Source organism: Centroberyx gerrardi, chromosome 3 (genome assembly GCF_048128805.1).
Source record: "Centroberyx gerrardi isolate f3 chromosome 3, fCenGer3.hap1.cur.20231027, whole genome shotgun sequence".
In the NCBI taxonomy this organism is placed as follows: Eukaryota; Metazoa; Chordata; class Actinopteri; order Beryciformes; family Berycidae; genus Centroberyx; species Centroberyx gerrardi.
Window position 1 is genome coordinate 6,710,700 of NC_135999.1, and position 17,563 is coordinate 6,728,262.

General features: G+C 41.0%; 1 protein-coding gene across 2 annotated transcripts in view; it reads right to left on the reverse strand.

The window, feature by feature from the left end:
- rab11fip4b (RAB11 family interacting protein 4 (class II) b) overlaps positions 1-13,580 on the reverse strand; it is a 57,564-nt gene extending 43,984 nt beyond the window's left edge. Inside the window, exons 1-3 of one of the 2 annotated variants that reach the window (XM_071912900.2) lie at positions 13,428-13,580; positions 9,571-9,658; positions 6,853-6,938 (exon numbers count right to left, since the gene is read on the reverse strand). In XM_071912900.2, coding sequence (XP_071769001.2) covers positions 6,853-6,938; positions 9,571-9,658; positions 13,428-13,580 — 327 coding nt within the window. Of the gene's footprint in view, positions 1-4,832; positions 4,965-6,852; positions 6,939-9,570; positions 9,659-13,427 lie in introns of those variants that run through there. The other variant, XM_071912901.2, reaches the window with a different exon arrangement.
- Positions 13,581-17,563: the final 3,983 nt, after the last annotated feature.

The window sequence follows — 17,563 nt, forward strand, 5'->3', positions numbered from 1 at the left end:
TGGATCACAACGTGGCATCACATCACTTAAGGTTTCTATGGCTGTCAGTGTGGCTACCAGTCAACTGTGTGGCTTTTAATGTGGCCAGAAAGTGATGGATGTTGCTTTTATTGACCAAAGGCACAGATGTGTGCAGGCATCCACACATACAAGGCACTCAAACATAACACAGACACAAACAAGTGAAACATATAGTCCACAAAGAATGATGCAGGCACCCTTGGGCCAATAGATGCACCATCCCTCCAAGTTTCATCAAAATCAAACCAATGATGCAGGAGTTATGGAAATTTTAGCCCGTAATTATAGAGCCCCCATAACGGAAATATAATTTTTGAAATGCCAGAACACCGAGTGAAAATGCATCATCGCAAGTTTAGTCAAAATTGGGCCAGTGCTGTCTGAGATATCACATTTGAGTTAAAATGTTGACCTTTAATTATAGCACCCTATTATGTTAATCGGGGCATATTTTGACATACTGGAAAAAGGTGTGAAGAAGCATCTCTCCACATTTCATCAAAATCAGATCAGTGGTGTCTGAGGGAAACATTTTACCTTTGAAACGGTAACACATACCATAACAATTACTAGCCTGATTTTCAATCCATCTACTGCAGGCTCGATACTATATGCTCCCTCATTAGCTAAAACGCATTACTAGCTGTTGGGGCAGAGCGGACATGTCTGTCTGTACCTTCTGTCACGCTCCAGCTGTTACCATACTATCAAAGCCATTGATTTCTAGTCACATCATTAGTGCTGCATCAACCAGGAAGTGCTGTATAACTAAGAGACTGGGCACACATACACATACACACACACACACACACACACACACACACACTAGAGTAGATGACGCTGCCATCTCTCACAACCTAAGAGTCCAAGCTGTCACTAGACCAATATAGAGCTTCCTTCACAGACAGTTTAAATAGAAAGCACAAACATTAACGGGGCATCCTGAATGTCCAAGAGTGATATGCGATGGGGGCTGTGAGTTATTCAGTGTGGTTTCGGGTACAGTATGTGCTGTCTTGTGAAATGCCTGTGTGTGAAATGAGCCATATTATGCTGATAATAGCCATCTGCCTCACTGCATCGTTGATCATGAAGGATGTTATTACCTAAAACTGAAAGCAGACCAGTGACAGGGAAGTTGCTTCTTCTGCAATGTGTGCGGTGTAGTTTGGCACTTCTGTCTTGAAGCACAGGCTGTTGTTCACATTGTGCTCCAGCACCCACACAGGTAAACTTCCATTCCCTCTTTGTTCTTCTTTGTCTCCCACTTTAGTCTCTACTCTCTCCTACTGTCTGTCTCGATTTCTGCCTCTCTCTCTCTCTCTCTCTCTCTCTCCCTCTCTCTTTCCCTATCTCAGTTCTTTAATCAGACCATGAAATGACTGCAGAGACTGGCAGAGCAGAGTCCTCCTCCCCGTTCATCTGAAGTGCTAATGTGGAAAGAGGGAGGGAAGAGGAAAAAAAGAGATGAGGGTAGGAGGGCAGAGAATATACGGAGAAATCAAGGGAAGGGAGAGCAAAAACGAGACGAGCAAGGGCAAGGGGAGAGAGGAAACGAACGGGGGGAAAAGGAGCAATGAATAAAGAGAATTCTTGAAAAAGATGAGATGAACAAAGCAAGGGCAAAAGAGAGAGGGCTGAAGCAGAGAGACAGGGAGAGACGGATCATAAATAAAGGCAGGAGACATGCTCCGAAAAAGAGCATATAGGAAATAAAGGGGGGAATAAAGAGGGATGAAACATAAAGCATAGAGTTGAGGTGACAAGATGAAGTGACATAGCGAATATTCAGTGCTGGTTTGTGTCCTTACACACCCTATCTCTCTCTCACACACACACACACACACACACACACACACACACACACGCACACACACACACACTTGTCTCTGATGATGATCCAGTGAGGATGCCTGTTCGCTGAGAACGGAGAGATAAAATGAAACAGGAGAAGAGGAGATGAAGAAAACACATGCGGAGAGAGTAGACAAGCTTTGACAGGAAAGCAGATTAGAAGCAGTGAGCTGAGATGATTCCCCTGACCTGCTGAAAACCTCCTGAGGAAAAATTAACATCTCTCCATCTGGGGACAAATGAGGTGTAAATTATTGATTATTGTTCTGCAGTAGCTAAGCAAAACTGGGTCAACATGCAGTAAGAAATACTTTTAAAATGCTCTTTTGTGAGGTGCCCTGCTGGTTAAGAGATGTCTACATCATTACCATTTTTCTAAGCAAAGGTCTTAATATAAAAAATCACTTCAATATTTCAAAGTGAATTTTACTTTCATGCCGGTGTCATAAATTTCATTTGGTGCATTTCCCATTTTTGGATGAAACACTTTATATGGAGCTCCAACTATCTCGCTTTCCCTCTGCTGGTTTTCTCGTAAACCAACTGTCCCCAAAGGGTTTAATAAAGTTTAATTGAACTGAATAGGGAGGTAAAATGAATATGATCAGGTTAAGTGCGGAATGTAAATCTACTAGTGTTATCACTCGGCTGGTCAAATGGGAATGGTGTAATTAATTTTAATGGCGACAACCGTCTGCCAAGAGTTTGTTTCCAGATTGTGAGCAGTGACAACAGGACACTCTTAAGCCAGGTTACTTAAACTGTGATATGGGTTGGGATCCAAAATGGATCTGGGCCTACTTCTGGTGGGCCCTTGTATGACAAAAGTAGTAATATGTGTTGCTGAGTCTCTGTCCGACTGTGAGAACATAAATTGCTCATGTGGGTCCCAAAACGTTTTAAGTAGTTCACAGGGAAATTTCATTTGTCCGTGCAGCCTGTAAGGAGGACAATATATCTATAATCAGATGCTAGATATTGCTACAGATATTGATACTGCTACAGATATTGTTTATTTTCTGTCTTTTGCTCTGACATTTACAGCCTTTTATCCCCCTTTCTTTCACTGATCCTGCTATCTCTCTGTTTTTACCTCTGAAGCTGAGCATCTAGGCCAAGATATCCACACACATGCTGGCAGGCAGGCACACACACATATATATACACACACACACACACACACACACACACACACACACACACACACACTTCATCTGTCTTTGTTACCTGCCAAATTTCATTTCAGCACCTGCCTTGGCCATGCTGAGTCTTTCCCCAGTGCACTCTGATGTTTGTGTGTGTGTGTGTGTGTGTGTGTGTGTGTGTGTGTGTGTGCCTGCCTGCGTCTCTGTGTCCAAGCATATGAAGCAAAGCAGCAGGAGAGAGCAAGCTAATAAATCCTCTCCTACAACGCCTCTTACAATAATGAGACACTTCTCACCTTTCCTCCCTCCCTTCTTTCACTCCATCTCTCTCTTTCTTGTCTCTGAGAAACACACACACACACACACACACACACACACACACACACACACACACACACACCAACCTCTCTGCAGAGCTACCCTGGGAAGCTCTGGGATTCCTCCCTCTCCTCGCTATGGCAACAGAACTTTACTCCACAACATTTCTCCCACAATTTAACACAGTAGCCCTGAAAAATTGGCCCTCTCTGGATCATACATAATAAAAAACATATATTCATCCACCAAAAGAGAAAAGCTTCTCTAATGTGAGAAAGAGATAAGGTGAGGCTTACAAAAGACCTCCAGTGAAAAGATTGTAATACAGCAGTTGCTCTCAGAGAGAAGGTTAAATTGTAGTTATTAGTTTCACCTTATCTCTGCCCACCAGGAGAGAAAAACTCCTTCCAATGTGAAAACGAGATAAGTTCCTGATAGAAAAAGGCCTACAATAAATGGAATAGAGAAAGTACCTGCCTGCGGATCAGACTCTATATTTCTCTACAGGAAGCCCAGACCCCAGGGTCGACTGATTGTAGTTTCCAATGAGTCCAAATGCAGTGGTTGCTTCTTCACACAGTAGTTGCACCGTAGCCATATTCCCCACCAGGGAAACGTTCCTTACAATATAAAAAAAACAAGGTAATGTCTGTCTAGGAGAAGATATCCAGTAGGTAGAATACAATGGGTCAGCAGTACCAGTACGGTTATTCCCCACCTCTTAGCGTTCCGTAAATGAGCCTCTATGCTGCTCCACAGATAGCCGAGACATTACATCGGATCAATTATGTATAGAGACCTGCAGGTTGGTCTCATATCAGCAGCTGTAACCAGAGCTAGCAGCACCTCAAACAGCACTAAAACAAGGTAAAGTGAGGCGAGACTGTCTGGGTATCTAAAACCAAGGTAACTTCAAATCTAGCCTTTTAAGCTTTCTAACCTCCTTAACAGATCTCCTGAACATTATCCTCATCGCTGCATCATTAGCATCATCATAACCAGAAGCAACAGCATCACCCTGGTCATCTTCATCATCTTCATCGTCATCACTGAAGTTAGTCATGCTATCAAAGTTATGGAAAACAAAAAAGTTGTGGAAAACAAAAAAGTGCCTGATAAAGGTAGCTTTGATCACAACACAAAAAGGTATTTGTCTGTCTGGAGACTCTGGATGATGAATTCTTTAGATCCTGTCAAAAGAGGATCCACTAAATAAAATCAAAGACTGACTTCTTTTCAGTACTCTCTCTTTTTAATGATAATGTTTATTGCAGCTGAAAGCATAAGTGGAAAAAAAACACATTGCATCATTTGTCCTCCGGCTTATTCTACACTGCCCCATCAGTAATGTGCAAATTTCTATGCTGGGAAAGCCATTCCTGTGGATGATTTGATGATTCCCTCCACAGTCATGGCAATGATTTTACCACATTCACATCTCTACCTAAACAAAATGCATTTTTATTTAAACAGAGAACTGAAAATCACACCTACCTGTCAGTATTGGGTAAAAGAGAAAAAGGTAGTCTTGTTGAAAGCACACACCACTCTCTGGGATTTAAAATGGTGATGGCTAGCATAGAATACCACTATCCTACTGGTATATTGTAGGCATTAGTATCGCTTCTTATACCAAGCCAAGTGTCACTGCAAAGTGAGCAGATGAGACAGCATTTCCAAAGAAAGAGAAGTATTTCGTAATGCCAGTCAAAGACGCAGTAAGTAGCTACCGTATTGCATTTCAGCCATTGTGAATATTTCAAGAGCACTTCTCCACTGGTATAATGAAATGTTATACCAATGACAATGAAGACTCTTTGCTTCTCCAGGTACAAAGGTAGACCTGGAGAAAGGCAACACAAAAGAACACAGGGAAAGAAGGAGACCTGTATACTGCTCACAACATTTACAGTTCAAGAAATATTGATGGAAAGTGTTGTATGGATGACTATGTGAACCCAAATTCAGTTAATGTGAAGTTTTACAGCCTTTTCTCAACTATGGAGTCCAGTGAACAATCATTTACAGAACTAATGCGGCTAAGCAAAGATTCACCTCATTTATGCTATGGACTAGGTTAGGCTAGAAGGCTTGGTATCGCACACAGTGTATCAAATTTCCCTAGAGATAGCCCCAGGAATGTATGAAATATGTGTTACATGTAACACCTAGGGATCTCTCCTCTTATGGCGTATGAACCAATTATCTCTGCTTACCCAGCCTTCAGTAGGAGAGTGAGTCAAACAAAAGACGTGGGAGAAGAAAGAGAATCTGGGGCAACAACAATGACCAATTCTGTGAAAACTATCTGTTTGCCTGAAAAACTGAAAAATAGATTGGAAAATCAATTTCATTTGTGTGAAAGCTTCACCGTAAACAATAACACTGGGAAAACCCTTTCTGTGACCGATTTTATTTTATAACCAACGCCTATTTAAAGCCGAAATCACATATTTAGAAACACAAACACAAAATTTTATAGAAATATACCTGATCCTGGAACTAAAAAACTGATAAAAGAACTGATCCTGATATATAAGTCTTCCTGGTTGAAGTTACTGAATTGCTGTATGTGACTGCCAGAATGAACTTCTGCAGCTGAACACTACCACCATGTGGACAGATACTGTAAGTGCATCCACCTACACTCTACAGTTTGTCTTGTTGTTGCTGTCCTGCAGCCTATAGCAAGCTAGACCTCCCATCCAGCTGTCGCATTGATTATAATATTTAACAAACTGCCTGCAAGACAGCTTGCCTGGTCCTAACCAGACTCTGCGACTCTTTGACCCACAACAAAAGGGCAATTTGTGCTGCAAGGGGAATCTTCACCCCCCTTCAAAATTGTTATACATTTGCTATTAGTGTTTATTAGTGAAAATCCAGATTATTTCATGTCCTAGACACTAACATGACAACACTGAACATATAGCAGCTTTTGTTTAGTTTTCTTGTTTGAACTTTGCACACTGAGCACTGTATATTTCTCATGTTTGAAAAGCAGTGGGATGTTTTTTTTTTGTTGTTGTTTTTTTCTACTGTGGAATAAACCATAAGCAGTGCACAGGCCCGCCCCCGTCCAACAACTGCTCACATGTGCATGACTGGACTGTAAAACTCTGGCTAATCCACAGCGTGGGAGTCATAGGGGAGTTGCCAAGTGCCTAGATTCTGGCTGGACCGCAGTTAATCTGCTGCTCACCTCATGTGCTGCGGCTCTGAGATTAAACTAGATTTATCCACCACTGGCAGAGATGTGTAAAAATATATCCAGATTATGAGCTTCATTTGGGATGAGGGGAGATTACAATGGCAAAGATTCAGAGTTGAGAAAAATACACGGCTCGGGGATTTTAATTCCAGTGAGCCAGCAAAATTAAGGACATACATTGAGTGGACGAAACATTTGGGCGACTTGTTCTTTAAATGAAATGACCAGGTGACATAGATTGTGCACAATGGAATGCAACTCACACACTTGCTGTACACATACATACATACACCCGCTCCATACCTGATAGTAGTAACTGTTATCTGTCTCATACAGTCGACGTGCGATGCAGCGTGACCCCACTGTCGATTTAAGGATCCCGTCATAACCTGCAAAGAAGAAAAAGCATGCATGAGCCATCTCAACTAATTAGTAACATACAGCACTGTAATGGTAAAAGATTTATCTAAATCTCAGACTTATGTTTCGCAAACCTTTTAATCTCCCCAACAACCGCCATCCCTTGTGATCTGGCTAGGACCTAAACTAGGTTCTAGACTAGTATACGTCCAAACTGCTTCAATAACAGTAGGCTAACATCAGGACAGAAACACAAACATAAAAACTTGCAGTAGAAGGCAGATGAGGGCACCATCTAATTCTTAAAACCAATCTATTGTTAAACAGACCCCATTGAGATGAACATGGGAAAACAGTAGTGATATGGTGCTAAGGGGAAGGCATTGATATGAATTGAATGAATGAATGACTAGATGACTGAGAGGGTTCAGATGAGGTTAGAAATGCAGGGCTTTCATCAGCAGAAAGCAAAAAAAATATATAAACATAGAGGGATCTAGTTGTATGAAATGTTTTCCTTAAAGCAAATAATCACCATTCAATCACCCAGGAAGACTAGCTGTGCTTTAGGGCAAAGCTAATGGGGATCCTAACAAATAAACAATAAACAATCAGGCATTTTCTATATTATTGGACAGCAGATTGGAAATTGAGAGAGCAAATGGTGCAGAGACAGCAAGGTCAATGTTCTCCTAAATGACAAAGCAAGTACATGTTATGCCCTTTATGTCAATGGGAAAAAAACAGTTTTGTGCTCATCATGGTCAAATGCACCACTACATACATTTCACTGATGTCATATTTATTTATAAACTGCTTGAAACCTGTAGCAATAAAATTTGCTTCACCAAAATTCCCACTGGCATCTCTCGGCAACACATGCATAGTGTACAGCAAAAATATTCCATCTTTGGTTTAGTTTAGGCTGATCTTTAACCACTGGGCTAGAACAGGAATATATAATCGAATCGGCATACACACCCGCTCAGATTATTTTCAACAGATCTCTAGGGCAGGTGGTTCCCAAAATTTTTTGTGTCAAGAACCCAAAGATAGATGTGCTTTAGATCACATACCTTCATTTGATACAGGTTTTGTCCTAGGGAACTGCATCAGAGAATATTTTCATGTGTCTGTGCTGTAGGTCTGATGTAGTTACACGTCTTTTCTGTTGTTCTAAGCTCTAGTAAATGAAGTGATAGTGAAACTGAACTAATCCTCTTTTCTCATTTTTCTTGGGACCCCCTGAAATCCCATCCAGGAGCCCTGGGGGTCTGTGGGCCTCTGTTTGGGAATCACTAGCAAGCTGGGCTGCAGGATGGGATTACTTTGTATTATGTGCCAATCATAATTACACCAATAAGTAGCGAAGCTCTATTGTGCCAGGGAATAGGTGGATTTTATTCATCTAGGCCTACCTACAGTTGGCAGTTGGCATGTCAGAGTTAGCTTGTTGTCAATGGGAAAAAAACAGTTTTGTGCTCATCATGGTCAAATGCACCACTACAGACATTTCACTGATGTCATATTTATTTATAAACTGCTTGAAACCTGTAGCAATAAAATTTGCTTCACCAAAATTCCCACTGGCATCTCTCGGCAACACATGCATAGTGTACAGCAAAAATATTCCATCTTTGGTTTAGTTTAGGCTGATCTTTAACCACTGGGATCTCTTCTGTGTGGATCTCTTCAGCCAGCTACAGCTATAGGACCAACCTGGCCCTAGCTGTAGCTGTCTGCAGTATACATAGAATTAAAAAACATACAAAGGTCACTTTATGGGGTTTCATGCTGATCTTCTTTAGTATACCTTAGCTAGCTTCCACTGAATTGTAATGTGAATGGAGGTCACATACTGTATACATGACATTAACAACTTTGGAATGTTTATCACAACTACCACTGGAATGTTAAGTGAATATTTAGTCTAATATATCAATCTTTTGTTATTGCAAATGTCAACTCTGTTAGCTATCATCTTATGTTTACCAGCCAAATGACCACTTAAGAATTCAGATTTTAATGGGAAACCCCATTCGATCCATTCTAACTCAGTGGTGGTAGTACCCAGGCTCTCCCCCTGTGTGTGTCCTGTCCTGGTTGGCCTGGGTCCACTGTAGGGGATAAACTGACCTGGTTTTACAGAGACTCTCTAACAGTCTGGACTGGATACAAAGAGACCAGGAGGGCAAGAGGAAATATGATGAGTTGGGATAAACAAGACTTTATTCCACTTGGTAGAGCATGGCAGCATTAGTGCTTCATTTCACACATACTAAAAATATATGCATTCATGACACACTGTTCACTTTGGATAAAACCATCCACTAAATAGAATACATTACAACATATTTACAGTAGAGACTAATGCCAATGCTGACAATCTACTGCTTATAGAATGTAGTGAAAGCAGGATTTTATTGGTTTAACATTTTTCTTACAATCGTGTATAATCTTTCAATTATTCATGATCTACACTGCATTTGGATTCTTGATTCCTCTCTGGTATAATCTGCTAACTAGCGACAGAGACATGTTGCTCATGTTGTTGACCAGCATAGATATACACACATGTACAAACCAAAGACACACACACACACACACACACAGAAGGTGTGCACGTATTTCATCACATCCCATACTTTCTTTCATCCTTACCTTTCATGGCAAGCACACCATGGCAGAAGTCTTTGAAGTTGATCCTCCCGTGAGAGTGGGGGTCCAAACATTTGGCCAACTTCTTTACCTGGACAAGAACAGAGAAAACCATCATGAGTGTTATCAAAGTAAACACTTACAGTAGGACTGTGATTCCCACTTGTTATTGAGAGTTCATTCTGACCCAGAATACGGGAAGAAACATTTATGTACAGAAATAGCAGCTAATGACCTTTCAAAGCCATCAGCCACTTGAGAATTAGCTGTTGCACAGTATGTAGTTGTATGTTTTTGTGTGTATGTGTGTGTGTGTGTGTGTGTCCATGTAGTTGTGTGCCTCCCACTGCCACATGTTGCACCAGTCAGTTTCCAGATGGAGAGGCAGCTGAGTCAGTGCAAACCTGTTATTACTACATGACTCACCATCACTTTCAGCACCGCACCGAGGCTCTTTGCCGAGCTAAACAGGTTTCGTACTGTACTGCTTTGCATAGCACGAGCCATATAGGTACCACAAAGGTACTTTGGTGGTCATCTTGCTGCATCTACCCTCCATCTTCATTAGTCATGCAGCAAACACTGGTGTATATTCTTTTTCAAATGCAGAGCTAAATAGGCATACCATGCTGTACAATTACAGACAACTCATGTTTCTCAAACAACAGGCAACCAGGCAATTCCTTAGGTTTTCGGAAGGCTGAAATTAGATTTTCCACAACAGCATCTACTACATATGAATGGACTGTTTCTTTTTCAAGTAATTTCAGTAAGCAGAAAGTCATTTTCTTCCTTTTGGAGCAATTCTATCTTAGGCAAACAGGGTCACATGAGGTGTTCATTTTATGTAAATTAGTTTCAACCAAGGGCCAAGATTGAAGGTAGTGGGATGGCTTAGTAAAAGAAACTAACATGCAATATCACATCCTTCCCATTCCTATGGTAAAAGTGGCCTAAGCACCCACAAGCACGCCCTCACTCACGATCCACCTACATTCATATCTCCGAAGAGGGCTGCTGCCTTTGAGCACTCTGCCACATAACTGAATAATGCATTATGCTCTTTGCAAGCTACCCGCAGCTGTTTCAATTTTAACAGCACTAATTTTAGTAAAGGTTTGTCATGAAATATAGAAAAATAACTAAGACTGAAATGAGGCGTGTGTGGGACCCGGATGCTGAGAGAGGGAGAAACAGGAATACATACAATAAGAGTAGACATAATTAAGCATAACTGGGAATGATTACAGAGAGAAAACTGGCAGAGAAAAGACCTATGATAAATTTGAAAACTCCATACCATAACTTTTCTTATCGGTCCAGTTTATTCAAATGAGCCTTGTGTTCCCCTACACCAATATAAGCCAGCTGTCAGTCACAACACACACACGTGCACACACACACACACGCACATACACACATTAGCTCTGATCTGATTGATGCCCTAGTTGCTGTCACGCTGGCAACTGGGTCACCAGGGACAGTACTGTACAGTATGAGCATTTTGAGGTGGGTGAAATTAAGGTCACTGGGGGACTTACTGTACATTAAGGTAATCTGTTTGGATCAAGCCCAATTTTAACAGATTGGTAAAAGTAGCAGGGTCCTGTTCATGATTAAGTAAAATTATTTATGATTAAGTTCATTTGGGCAGAGCTGTTAGCCTAGATTATTGTTTCTGACCTGTCCTCAGTTTTGGCAGGTCAGAGTGAACTGGGATGAAAGAGGACAGAGGAGAAAGGAGAGAGGAGGGAGGAATAGGGGAATTATGGAGTGTGTGCACGTTTGCATGTGACTACAACTGGGAGAACGTGAGCCAGTGACTAGTAGGTCAGGCTGTAACTGCCGATGGGATTTGCTCATATAGGACAATGAATTGATAGGACAAGACAGGCAGTGTAACTAGGTAACTGCCTGGCACAGCTACGTCAATGTTGTCTTCTGTGAGTGGAACAATAAAAACCCTATGGCGCAGGTCTGGTATATTCCAATTATAATCAAATCTGGGTCACTTGCTTATAAATTAAATTTTTTGGGTTTTTGTTTCGCTGTAAATCCTCCTCACCTATGTGAGTCCTTGAGTCAATGTATAGTACTTGCTTAAAAGAGCTACTTCCCTGGAGATTCCCCATTCGAATAAAGGACAAATAAACAAGTGTGAGGTTATAAATGAAATTGCATTGTATTGTATTGTGAAGTACAAAGTTTATTGTAGTGCATTGTATCGTGACATTATCCAGCAGCATGTAGGTCCCTGACTAATAACCTGCATCCACTTCATCCTCATCCTTCCCAGGTCAGTGAAAAGCCTCCCTCAGGAGCCAATCAGTGCTTACAGAATGTTCCTGGTGATGAACAACAGAACACTGGGGAACCAATCAACTACAGTGTTCAATTAGCTTGACATGCAATGAGACAGAGAGACACCAGGGATGCTTCCACTGTAACACACACAGGTGAACAACATGTATAACAGACTGCAATCCAGGGAAAATAGCTTCTATAATATGAGAGTTCACTGGGTCAAACTTACTGGGTCAAATAAGTTAGGTGCCAGAATACTTGGATGTTTGGCTATCATTAGCCGTTCATAATGAACTAAACTTCAAGGGGAAAGCATCCCCTAACAAATTAAATAATATCTTATTTAATCAAGGCTCATCAAACAAAAATTAAAGTGAAACAAGTTATGAGTTATTTAAGTTGTTTTGACTGTGCATTTTTAAGTTTACCCAATGAAGACTTGCTGAGCATGTACAGTGTGCTCTTTTTCTGTGATGCTAAGCTGCACACTCACTCAGTTACAAATACTCATACCAGGGAGCTGCCCAGTACAACCACAGTTTTCTAATGGGTTAAGTCCCTTGCTCCAGGGCCCCTCCACAGTAGTTGCTGAGGAAGAGGAGAGTGTGTCCTGTTCACTTCCCAAAAATATATTCTAAGCAGGAATTTGAACTGATGGAGAAGAGTTTGTCAATTCTACCAGCCACTTTGGCAGGTAACCAAGCACCTTCTGGGTGTTGTTTTCTATTCTGAAATGCACTGAATGGACAAAGTATTAGGGACATCTTCCTGATATTGAGTTTTGCACAACCCACATCTGTCTCAACTGTCTCAAAGCTTAAAAATCCTTCTCTAACTCGAGAGAGTAAGTGTCCTTCATATTTTGTACATTCAGTGTACATATTAAAGTGTCTGGTAAGTGTCTGGTGTATTTTGGAATCCACCAGACAATTTGGCCAGTGAACAAAAAAGTTGCTTTCCTGCTCTGCTCCAGTAGAACTGACAAAAAATACGAACTGCAATAGCATTGCTTCTTTGACACACAACTAAAACTTTAAGTGCAAAGAGGAAAGGGACCAGAATATTAGGCTATTTTGCTGGACTGTTGTACCTGTGCATTATTCCCTGGCTGGTTGCATATCTAAGGAACAAAAATGTCTTTCTGCTATAGGCTCCAATCCAGAATAGTTTACTTTAATTAGGAACCACTGCAAGACTACACGCCCCAGGTCCAACTCTACCCAATTAGCCCCCATGTGTCAAAATATCTGAACACTGGCTTACAGAGGAAAAGTAGCCTAGTACTTCGGGGTATTATTCGTTTCCATTACAGAAGGTACAAGCCTATTTAATTATAACTCTACACGAGGTAACTTATTAACTCCAGGAAATTAACATGGGCGTGTGGCAAAGTATGGTTTTTCGAGCGGTATTGTGCTGTTACAGAACTCTAATTCACTAAAGTGGCAATGGGTAAGTTTTAGTAAAACACATAAAGGAAGTATAGGCCTATTACTAAGCACACACAATTGCTGGAAACGTCCCGACAGCAGGTGACATGGTGGTATGAATCTCACCTGTTCTCCTCGTCCAAACTGAGAACCCAACTGCACCAAGTGCTCCAGGCGGATAAACCCGTCCGAGTCCTCGTCACACACGTCGAAAACCTCTTTGAGTTTCCTCAGAAATATCAGCAGATGCTCCGGGTCGGGAATAATGTTGTCGTCCATCTCTTTATTTTTGGCGTTTTTTTTTTATTTCGGGATATTTTTACCGCGACTTGACCCGCGACGACACCATGATATTTTGGTGTGCGCTCGAGCACGGCGCGTGACATGAGAGCAGCTTAATGGATGCTGCGCGCGAGAAGAGGAGAGAGTGGCTGATGCTGAGGGACAGAGACGGAGGTCTAACCCGGAAGCGAGAGGGAGTGAAGGTGTTCCCACCTTTGGCAGCAATGTTAAGAAGCCCACTTCTCTTCACTTCCCGCTCAGTCTGTCATCACTTGTTTGAGTTTCAATGGATGTTTCGAAATTCAAGATGAAGTTTATTGTAAAGTATCTACAGAGTAAAATCAGTGTAATATTGAGGCTATTATCAAGCCTGACTTTACTTGGCAGTACAGTTCCCATTGTGTTAGTACTTTCATAATAGGTATTGGGTACTATAACAACCTCATCCTCTTCTGAACTGGAATATGGAAGTTCCATTTAAGAGAGAAGGAAAGGACCAGTAAGCAAATGTTATATAGTAGATTATGGAGTAGGCTAATGATTGTGCAACTTACTACATTAATGTAGTGTTATCATGCTAATAATTACTTGTTAACCCCAAGAAATTACACATTATAATTTCAAATTGTTACTCGTTATTACCAGAGAAAAGCCTACTAGTTACATTCTGATAATTTCTCTGTAATTACACAGTTATTACCCTGTAATTTATGTACCGTGTAAAATGCTACCAAATTAAGTGCTGCTGATTTATTGATACCAGAGCTATGAAGGCCAGTGTCTCAGTATAGGTGCTGCAATAAAACTGAGAGGTCCTGGTCTGGACAGCCTTCTCCCAGAGGGAAAGAAAGGAAAATGAATTTGCTGGGTGAGACGGGCCAGAGAACACCTTGCATACAAGTGGAGTCAGTCTATATAGAGGACACAGAGGGAAGGTACAGTTGCAGCAGATAATTTTTGCGGCTGTGTGTACAGTCTTTTCCAATTGCCTCCTATCCTGAGCAGATGTGCCATATCAGTGATGGAAAAGCACAATTACAGATTACAAGAACAGATTTTTTTTTCAGCTGTTGAAGAAAGTAGTCTCTGATGTTTTTGTTGTCCTGGGAGATAGCTTGGCCGGACCTTTCTATACACCGCTGTGCAGGAACTTAGTTTACCACTCTCTCCACCTGACCATTCATTATGGGGTGCAACACAAATGGTTGGAAATGAATCTTGTCCTCCACCATCATGTCTTTTCGCAATGTTAGAAACATATGACCAAAGTTATAACATATCGTTCTGGGCGTCTGGTGGCTCAGTTGACTGGGCATCATGGGTTTGAATCTGGCCTGGGACCTTTGTCACATGTCCCTCTCTCTTCCCCCTTTCCTGTCTCTCTCCACTGTACTGTCCAATAAAGCAGAAATTCCATTAAGCAAAACAAAACATATATGTCTGCTTCTATTGTCAGACAACTGCACAACCATAAAAAATGACTTGATTCAGGGTCAGAAAATGCTAAAGGGTAGGAATTATGTTGCATAGTTGTGATGTCAAAAGGGCAAAAGTACAGGTACATGCAGCTAGGTTTTGTTAGCTGTGAAGAACAAGTTAACATTTCAGTGGTTTTACGCAAGTGGATTTGAATGGTTTGTTAGGGTTTGTTTGTTTGTTAGGGTTAGAGTCTACTTAAATCGTGTCTACCTTCCCCTTCTTTCCAGACACGTCCTTCCCCTACATCAGTGGTGCTCAATTTTGGCCGGTGCAGACTTTTGTTCCTCCCTGGTAACGAGCCACACCTAGTCTGTGTCTACCTGAGACCAGGTGTGGCTAATTAACTGCCAGGGAGGAGCAAAGACCTGCCTATATGTATGGCAGTGATTCTCAATCCTAGTCCTCAGGACCCAGAGCCCTGCTGGTTTTCATTCTGGTCATCTAATCAGGGACTAATTTACACCTGGGATCCCTGGGATGTAAAGTGAATACAATTAACTCCCTGGTAGGATAGAAAACCAGGTGTGGTAATCAGTGTAATCAGCTGCTGTAGTGTTTGGCTGGAAGGAAAACCTGCAGACTCTTCTCCATACATGGCACATTACACCACCGATCTAGGCAAAAAACACAATTCTACCCTTTCTCATAGTGTCTGCTGAAGGTAGGAAGTTTGACTTGCCGTTTTCTATTCTTAAAATAAGCAGTTTTAGAATAGAATTCATGGGAATTTACAGAAGGAACAGATACTTTGCATTCAGGTGAGGTTTTGCTCCCACCCAGTCTCATAAAATTTTGTGAAATGAGCTCAAACTCTTAAAAGCAGATTATGTTTTGTGGATGCAAATTCTGTGAACATTACGTTCCCCCACCACAAACTGAATTATGTGACAATAGTATGGATTGCATTATATAACAATATCGTGAATTGGACATTCTTTTGTTTGGAAACAACTTTGGTCAATGTTAGGGTGAGGTTTTGGTCAAATAAGAAACAACTTTGCAAACCAGTTAAGACTTCACTCACAGTAAATATCTTCTTGGTATGAGTTCATAATCAAATCTGGGTCGCCAGAGTTGAAGGCAGATGTATATACATCCACCACCCTGACCACAACACCCATACTTTCCTCTGCATTAGTGCATCAATCAGACTACTACCTGTTTCTAATTCTCTCCTTCACGTAATCCTTTTGTAGTGTTCATGTCAGTAAGAGCTACAGTATCTCATCATGACAAACCAAACAACTATAGGCTACCAAACATACTTTACATACTTTGATTCTGCTGTGAGAGTTTTAGAATAAGTTACAAATTAGAAATGTAGTTTCACCCTGGAACCCAGGCTCATTTTAAAGTGTGTAGCATTTTAACATCAATAAATCATACCACATTAATTTTAAGACATTAGCATAATTATCATAAAGAACAAGACCATTGCCAAGAAGATCAGCAGCCTCTGGATTGCTTTACACCACAAAGGAATTTTGCTATACAGCACAAAACAGGAAGAGGGCGCTGTTCTTCCAGTGCAAATGGAGCTGGAGCTTTCAGAGTTCATTGCAGTGGCAGATGGTGGATTGAGTTGGAATGAGTGACTATGAGGCCTACGGAAAAATCACTACCAACCAAGTGAAAGAGGAAGGAGGAGGATAAGTAGCAACATTCTACATAACTAAGGAAGTGGGGTTTATGGGAAATTTGGTCTTAATTTTAAGAAAGACTAGCTCTAACAATTGCACTGGTGTGAGGCTGTAACAATACCAAGGTATCGCAATTAATCTAACAAGATATAATGATATTTAAAAATGCTATATATAGCACATTTAAGGTCAGCTATTCTTGTCAGTTGGGGATACACCAGCAATAAGCTCAAGCCCCTTTTGGGTTCCCCATATATGCTGTAGCTTTGAACATATGTTCCTGAACATATTAATGTGTAACACCCTATAGAAACACCAAGGACCCCCATTTCATATATGCGATATACTGAGTATATGTCTCAGAGATCTGCATTTGAGAAGAGTTTTATTTTTAGATACGATTTAGTAGTGCTTTATATAACTGGATACACTGTATATGGGAAAATAACAGTGAAGCTAACTTCATGCTTACTTCTAGTGGATGAAATAGTCAATATAACTCTTAATTTTGCTCGGTTGCTCCTGGAAGTCCCCCGATCCAACTTTGGGAACCACCGAAGCCTGTGCCTATATCATCATTAGGTTTATTTGCCACCTGGAGATTTCTTATTAGTACAATGGTTTTAAAATGTGCCGTCTAATTCTCATAAAGGCTATATGCCTGCCTGAGTTTTATTCTCTCGGCTATCATCAAAACTAAACTACTTCCACTTTGCAGATGATACAATTTCGGTGTTGTTGATTTAGTTTATAAACATTGTAATAATGACCTACATTCTCGGTCACTGCGGTCACATTTCTCTCTTCTTCCAGCATCTGCTGAAGTGGCTGTGGCCAAAGTTTTCCCACATTTTTCAAGCG